We start from the raw sequence: 8428 nt of genomic DNA, 5'->3' as shown, positions 1-8428 counted from the left end.
ATTTCTAAATTGATTTTGAAAAATTAACTTCGCTGTCCTTCTTGACAGAAAAGGTCCTACTTGACAGCTCGTTCCAAGGGGACCATAGTTGATTTGTCGAAAAAAATGTTGTCTTGTCAATATTTTGCCTTCCTCACTGAGGCCATAAACTCGTAGACCTGTATTCATGTATACCTATCGACTCAGAATCGAAAACTGAACAAATGTCTCTGTGTGTGTATGTGTGTGCGTATTCCACTTGGTGCTCAAAATTCTTGCCAAGTTTTCTCGGCACTGGCTGATCCGATTTGAGTCAAACAAGTTGCATTCGATCCGGTTTGGTGCCCCATACTGCACTATTGAATTGTTTGAAGATCCGATAAGTAGTTCAAAAGTTACGTATAAAAAAGTGACAGAGTTGCGAATCGGGTGCTGGAATTTTGATGCCGGATCTCACTTATCTATTTGAAAAATATGTCCGTAGGTTAGGTAATCCAAATACATTTCCAATGAGTCCAAAACATTGAAGATCTGGCAACCCTGTCTCAAGTTATGACCACTTAAGTGATATTTATGAACTTTTTTGAAGCCGGATCTCACTTAAATGTATGTAAACTATATCCGGATCTATCATCCGACCCATCGTTAGTTAGGTAATCAAAAGACCTTTCCAATGATTCAAAAACATTGAAGATCTGGAAGCCCTGTCTCAAGTTATGATCACTTAGGTGATATTTATGTACTTTTTTTTAATGCCGGATCTCCTTAAATGCATGTGAACTGTATCTGGATCCATCTTTCAATCAGGTAATCAAAAGACCTTTCCAATGAGTCCAAAACATTGAAGTTCTAGCAACCCTGTCTCGAGATATGAACACTTAAGTGATATTATGTACTTTTTTTTAATGCCTAAGCTATGTCCGGATCCATCATCCGACCCATCGTTGGTTAGGTAATGAGTCTTTCCCACGAGTCCAATACATTGAAGATCTGGCAACGATCATTTTCATGTTATGACCGCTTAAGTGACATTTGTGCATTTTTTATTGAGAAATAGGTGGAATTTGTGTCCCAACCCATCATATCACCAAATGTTGGTAAAAAGTGAAGAAGGCACCAACCACATAAGTGGATTAAGTTAGTTTTTTTGCATTAAAATGAAAAAAAGTGATCAGAAATGGTTTTTAATCGTGTTTTTTACCGCTGTACATTAAAATTTACATAGGGCTTTAGGACCCTATTAAATGGCCTAAACATGAGACATGGTTGCCAGATCTTAAATCTATTGAACTCGTACAAATAAGTGAGATTCGGCTTCATAAAAGTTCATAAAAATCTATTAATTGGTCATAACTTGCGGCAGAGGTTGTTACTTTATTCGAGTAGGGTTGTCAAAGTGGTCAAATTTTCTCTGCATCCCAGGCTTTCAACATCCAAGTATCGCATTACTCAACAACTCCCAACACATTCCACGCAAACAACAATAACGCTGTTTCGCACAGAAGAACCAATACAGCAAGCAATCTCGCTGTGACGGCACCGGCAAGCGCACAATCTCACCAAGAATGGAATTCAATTTCATGTCAACTTGGAAAACAATGTCCTCGGAGAAAGGAGTAAACATTTCTTTTTTTTTGTTTTTTACATAACCGGCATAACAGCTTGAACGTCACGCGGTTGTCGGTTCCAGATCCGGAGTCTTCGCAGCAAATGTTTAACTTGGTTGGCCGCGATTTACAGGCGTTTGAGTCGGGAATTGAAGGGGAGAAAGGACATCTTTAAGAAGCAAATTTAAATTTTGCTGTTGGGCTGTTTGAGATTTGAGTCCATAAAGCCATTTTGTCGCTGTCGTGCTAACTTGTCGCACGTGCATTTTGGGCGCAACGGAGTTAAGAATGCCACTTTGGGCAACTTACAATGCCTCACCTTTTGACATTCACAGATTCCCGTGTATTGTAGTCACTCTTAATAAGGAAGAAGTTTCAATCTTGTCGTGCTATCTTAACACAGCCTGGAAATTTATGTAAGTGCGACAACTGGCCAAAGGGAATTTAGGTCAGAACGCGTTTGACAGACGTACATGCCCGACTACCTTTAACATTTGTAGTAATAACTCGGGACTACGGCAACCAAATTCAACAAAACTTGGCGACAATGCACAGAATGGTCAATCGAACAAAACGTGTTTGTTATTGTTTAAATTGCGTGTTCTCGTTTTTTGTTTATTCAAGGTCAAATATTAAAGCGCGTTTTTCTCGGAACGTCAAAAAGTGAATTGCGACAAGATAGCACGACAACGTCGACATGCAGTCTCGAATTTCTTACAAGCTATTGACCATGAATGGTTCCCCTTTCCGAATGCCGATTTAATCAGCCGTTCAAATGTTCTCAAAACCACTAAACCGTCTTCTTCTGCTTGAGTGCAACTGGATTTCAATTAGTCCTTTTAATTACAGGTAAACCTTGACTAGAATCTCTAATTGTGGATCTTTGGAACGCCATGCGCGGCGGTTCCAGGCTGGACAAGCTGCTGTACCGCGACCCGGTGGAAATGTGGCTGTGGTCCGCCACGAAGCCTGTCAACTATTTCAGATACGCTAATCAAGCGTCCAGCGACAGTCGGTACTCGGCCGCGGCCACCATCGGTTACGGGTTGATCCGGGACCGGCGTCTACACACGAACACGACGCTGCTGGACGCCGCCTCGGGCGAGGACGGCTCGGCCGACGATGGCGGCCCGGGTGGGACAACGGCCCTGAACAACTATTGGGCCCTGTTGGCCACCGTGCTGGTGTTTGGCACGGCCGCCGGTAACATTCTGGTCTGCCTTGCCATCGTGTGGGAGCGGAGGCTGCAGAACGTCACCAATTACTTTCTGATGTCGCTGGCCATTACCGACCTGATGGTGGCGCTTTCGGTGATGCCGCTTGGAATACTGACACTGGTGCGAGGTGAGTTCATTGCAAGCCGTTGATTTTGAAAAAATAATAATAATTTTCTCGATAAAAAATACGTTTTTCGAAAAAAAATAGATTTTTTTACCGAAACCGGTGAAGTTTACCGAATTTTCAAATGCTGAACAGTTCGGTAAACTGAAAATGACCGAATTAGCTAAAAACTTACCAAAATTCGGTAATTCGGTAGAATTTTGTTCATTTTGACAGATAGTTTATCGATTTTTCATCTACCGAATTCGGTAAAAAAAATCTGAAAGTATACGTCACGAGAATCGAAAAACAGACCTCAATTGCGTCATTAGTAGGGTGAAAAGAAAAATTGAAAATTTCGAAAAAAAAAACTCAAGAGATACCCTCTGATTAGATTCCTTAGACTAGTGGTCCTCAGCCAGCTCAATTCCGCGGGCCATTTTAGCTATTTGCTCCAGATTCATGGGTCGCATGTAAAAAGCAGTTTGAAAGTTCAAATTTGTCTTAAACTTTTTCATTTGATTTTAAATGCAATAAATTATTAGCTACCGTCAGTGGGGGTGACATTGGGTCTGGGGGGTGAGATTGGGTCAAAGTGATTTTTTACGAATATTACCATTTCTCAGGTTCTTCTCAATGAAACTGAATTCTGTTAAAAGGGTTGTGTAGGGGACATCTTAAGATGACTTTGCTGAAAAAATCTCGTTCCTAGAACAAATCCTGTTATTTTGGCAGATGTCTAAAGTTGGGGTACGTTTTTGGCCAAAAATGACCTCTCGAAAAATCATTTTTCTAATATTTTTGTAGGAATTGCTCGAAAAGTACCCAAATGTTTGAAAATCTCCACTTCAAACATTGTAGCATGTCAATACGATTCCCTCGAACAAGAACACTGTTGGATGACTTGTTTTTACCATATCGTTGTATTTGAGTATCATTTGACCCAATGTCACCCCCTCTAAGGGGTGAGATTGGGTCAATTTTCAAACTATTGGCATTTAAGGTAGTGTTCATCAAAATCCACCATATTTTGGGAAAATGTTAGTAAACTATCTAAGAACAAATCTACGTTGAAAGATTTTCGATGTTTTTTAAATTGTTTTTGTTATTAAGAAATTATGAGAGGTGTATCGTTTTTTGACTCATAGTCACCCCCACTGACGGTAATTAAAAAATATATCACATAATAAAAAATAAACACTTCAAAAAAATATTGAAATACTTTTTTATGTAAACTTATAAAATTTAATTATTTTTGATTTTTACATATATTTTTTAAGTTCTGCAAAAATATTTGGATTGAAGTTATTTTTTTATTTTTTGATTGGATAAATTTTTGTATTTGCTTTGAAATCAATACGGTGTTTTATTTTTTTAAAAAGAGGGTTTATACGTTGAACATGTTTGAAAGATTTTTTTTAATCATTAGTGAAGGGTTAAAAGGGTTTCAGTTTATCAATATTCCAGTGAGTAATAAAAAATATTGTTTTTGAAAAAAAATTGAATAAAAAATTATAGTGCGTTCAATTTTTAAACAATAAGAAAAATTGGATAAGTGTTCAGAAGTTGTTTGAACCGACTAAACGAATTTTAGATCAATAAGTTCTACGTATTGTAAACAGTTTTTTTCTTTTTATAATTTTTATTTAAGAATAAAATATTATTGTTTAGAACTATGAAAGATTTTTTTTCTAAATTAGCTGCATTTTCCGCAAAGTGGTTTCAAATACAAAAAGACTTGTTTGAAAAACATTCATATTCAGAATCTAAGTTTTAATAATTCAATAATAGTTTTAGTTATTTTTCGTCAATTCAATTCTATTGATTCAATCGTTTTATAAAGAAAACTTGTTCATTATTTTACTAGTAAACTTGACATGAAGACTACTAAGTGGGCCGGATAGTAATTTAAAAATCAGCTCGCATGGCGCAGTTTGGTGACCACTGCTTTAGGCAATAGTAAGTAACTGTGCCAATTTTGAGCCAAATCGGTTAAGGCTAAGGGGTCGCTTATTATCGTTGTAGTTTATATGGGGAAAATCGCAAAAAAAATTGGAAAAACATTGTTTTTTCCGCCAGGTGGCGCAGGTCTCGCCCAAATTTGTTCAAGTGTAAGATTCTTTATCGAGTTCATTTTGCTGGGCGAGATAGGACGCCGTCTATTTTTAGACGATGACTCAGCTTTTTCCACTTTTGCACCTAAAAAAATAAGATGGCAGCTCGACGCCACGTCCCAATTCCCTACAGTTTTGTCGAAGGGTGCAAGAAGATCTGAGTTCAGCATGAGCATGAGCATGAGCATGGTTGACTGCCAATGAGCTGCTACTCCGTTATTGACAGATCAGCTGAAGTTGAACAATGAATCAAAAATGATCAGTGAGAGCCAACCATCCGTTCACTGTTTAACCTCTGAAGATCCTTACTTTATTAGTCAATACCGGCACCCTCCCAAGAAGCCTGCAGTTCAACGAAAGGGAGGTATGTTTGTCCGATAGTTGAAGTTGCAGACTCATCAGACACAGAGTTTGTCGCTCTATACCTGTTGACACCGCATGAGACCGTTGAGTCCACAGCATCTCCTTCAAGCATCACGTGATTAATATTTTTGGGTTAGTAGGATAAGGTATTGGCTTTTCGATGCCTCCCGAGCTACGACGCTATGGGGAGGACTTTCATAACAGACCCGTCGGCGAGCTTTCCGAGCAACGATGCTATGGGAAGGTCTTTCTGGTTAACACACAAAATCACTCACACACAGTTATTTTGCTCCACTATTAACGCGACGATCCAAAATGTCAGTGCGTCTTTCGATCATTAAATAGAAATGGCTTTTTCACCGCAAAAAAAAATATTCGAAAAATTTAAACACAATCCACCCAACGCCGTGCCTTCCGATCAACGATGATATAGGAAGGGCTTTGATCAGTGATTTGCTAGTGATCAGTGACCAAAAGCTTCAAATTTGCGCAAGTTTATTTAAAGCTGACGAAACCCTATCCAATACGTTCGGTTTCTGTACTTTTGAATCAACTTTCAAATAAATCACACCCAGAACCACCACACTCTACATTGAAAGTGAATAATTTCCACCACCATACTCGAAAGCACTCGCCCCTCTCGGTTCATTTCTTCAACCACCCCGCGCTTTACTAATTTACCAAACCAAATTAGCGGCCCACATTTCGGCGTAGGCAGTCGCGCGCCCAAAATGGTATGCAAAATTATGCCAAAAGTCCTCGTCAGGGTAGGTAAACCATCACCATCGCACTATCATTGATGCATATTTCGGTGCGTTCCTCGTCTCTTAAAACTTCTCTTCTCTTTCGCAGCCGAGTGATGGTCGGCTTGCTATCGCGAATATCGAAAGCCCATCACATCGACGAGAAATACCCTATCGCTGGCTCCGATGGAACTATCGTTCCAACCGGAGAGACACGCACACGAAATTGCTGTTTACATACACTGGAGCTCACGCACACAAATGAACTCATTTCTACAGGGCTTACGGGCGAGAGAATTTCACGATTGCTCTTTCTCTTGCTTTTTGAGCGAGGGGACTGGCTGTGTGAGAGATTTTTTTCCGTCTTACGCATCGGTATGTTCGTTGCTCGCTATTTCATCGGCGTCGTTTTCGCTTCGCTCTCTTGATTCAGTTTTGGGAGAACGCCGAAAATTTGATGATTTGAGCGAGGGACGATATCTAAAAGCCCTCGGCCATCGGCGAGGAAATGAGAAAATACCATCCCTGGTCCTCGTCCCCGGGTTGTCAGCAGTGCTATGGCGAAAAGTTGCCCTGATTGTTGTTTTCACGGGCAAAGTCAAACAACTGTGGCAAACATCAGCTCGCGTAGAACTTTCGTGGAGGGGGGAGCAGAGTGTCCCGAACGGAGGAGACCTCAACATGGATAGGAAGTTACGCCAGGCACCCCCAAACATCCTACCCCGCGGGGAGTTTTGTTCTAAACTTTGATTACCGTGCCCAGGGACCATGACTCGACAGGGTTGCAAATTTACTTCAAAGGTTTGGGAAACTTTGTTGGGTTTAAGCTTGGGTTTTTTTTTGTGTGACCCGAAGCGGCCGCCAGTAACCGGTTCTGAAGTAGCTATGATGAGCCTAACTGCATGGCATGATGGGGTTTCACAAAAATAGTAAAGTTTGCCGATCTTTGGGTATCCGAGGACCGGGTTACGTTTAAGGTATGTCATAAACTGGATTTTCAGCAAATTTGTTAAGTAAAAACGAAAAAAACGAGTTTTTCTTGAAAATAAAAAAAAAACAAACTGTTTGCATAATTTATATTCAGTCTTCGAATTTATTACTCAAGTTAGTTGGTAAAAATTAAATTTACTTTTATTAATAAATTAATTTTAAGTAAAAAAAAATAGCAATATTAAATAAATTTGTGTATTTATTAAATAATTTGTGTATTTATTAAATAATTAAGGCCTCTGCAAAAATATAAAAATCGAAATAACAAGTCTTTTGATGAATAAAGTGTTTTATAATGCATTTTACACGCGTGCAGTTGCTTTCCAAATATCAAAAAATCGACGGATTTTTTTTCGTGGGTACATTGGTATTTCATGAAAATTTAAAATGTTTTCAAATGAGTTCAAACATGCTAAATATAATTATAAACGCAGAAAAATGCATTTTAGCCGGTTTTTAGTTGATTAAATTATAACTTTCATTTTTTTAAGTTTTCCGTTTTTTTCTTTGTTTACCTTTGTTTACTTTGATGAGACATTAATTATCATTAAAATTTTGATGTTTTTTGGAAAAAAATTGGCCCCTGATTTTTCGGACCAACTTTGATTTCTTTGATTTTTTAATTTCCGCATCTAAATAGTTTTCGACTCTGCCATTACTACTGCCATTACTTAAGAATTACCTAAATTACCCATCAATTGCTTTAATTACCATTTTTACTTAATAATTCATGAATTCCCGAATTATCAGCTTACACAGAAAAAAAAAATCATGGTAATATTACATCTGGGAAGGGGTACATCTTTTATGTCAGAAAAAAGGTGTAATTTTACCTCTGGAAATGTGTAATTTTACCACTTTTCTGGTGTAATGTCACTTTTTCAGTCTAAATTGAGGTAAAATTACATCATAAAAGAGGTAATATTCAGCCTTCCAATATTACAGCTTCCAAATTTACATTATTTTTTTCTGTGTATAATCAAAGAAATTAATAATTATTTGCCAGTCTGAGGCCTTGCTGGAAACCCTAGTTTCATATACATAATATAAATTTTAGTCGAAAACCTATAAACATTTTTAAAAAGACGAATCACTTCGATACCATGAGCCACCTAAAGCCACCAAGCCCTGGTGAGGTCGAGTCCCCCTCAGAAAAGTAATTTCTCAACACACGTTGTTTACGAACTCATGAACGGAAGGATGTGTTCCTGGAACGCAACTTCCTCAGCGGTACGGCTACAGCACGGTGTCACATCAATAAAATCATAAAATTTATGCTTCTCCTCCTTCCTCCTCCCATCGCGTTATCCTC

The 8428-nt window shown here is 38.5% G+C and overlaps 1 protein-coding gene across 1 annotated transcript in view; it reads left to right on the top strand.

The window, feature by feature from the left end:
* Positions 1-2426: 2426 nt before the first annotated feature.
* LOC120422098 (uncharacterized) overlaps positions 2427-8428 on the top strand; it is a 134693-nt gene continuing 128691 nt past the window's right edge. Inside the window, exon 1 of the mRNA XM_052709800.1 lies at positions 2427-2930. Coding sequence (XP_052565760.1) covers positions 2480-2930 — 451 coding nt within the window. The 5' untranslated portion in view covers positions 2427-2479. The remainder of the gene's footprint in view (positions 2931-8428) is intronic.

Source organism: Culex pipiens, chromosome 3 (genome assembly GCF_016801865.2).
Source record: "Culex pipiens pallens isolate TS chromosome 3, TS_CPP_V2, whole genome shotgun sequence".
Classification (NCBI taxonomy): Eukaryota; Metazoa; Arthropoda; class Insecta; order Diptera; family Culicidae; genus Culex; species Culex pipiens.
Note: the sequence above shows the minus strand (reverse complement) of the source record. Positions and strands in the feature narration are given on the sequence as shown.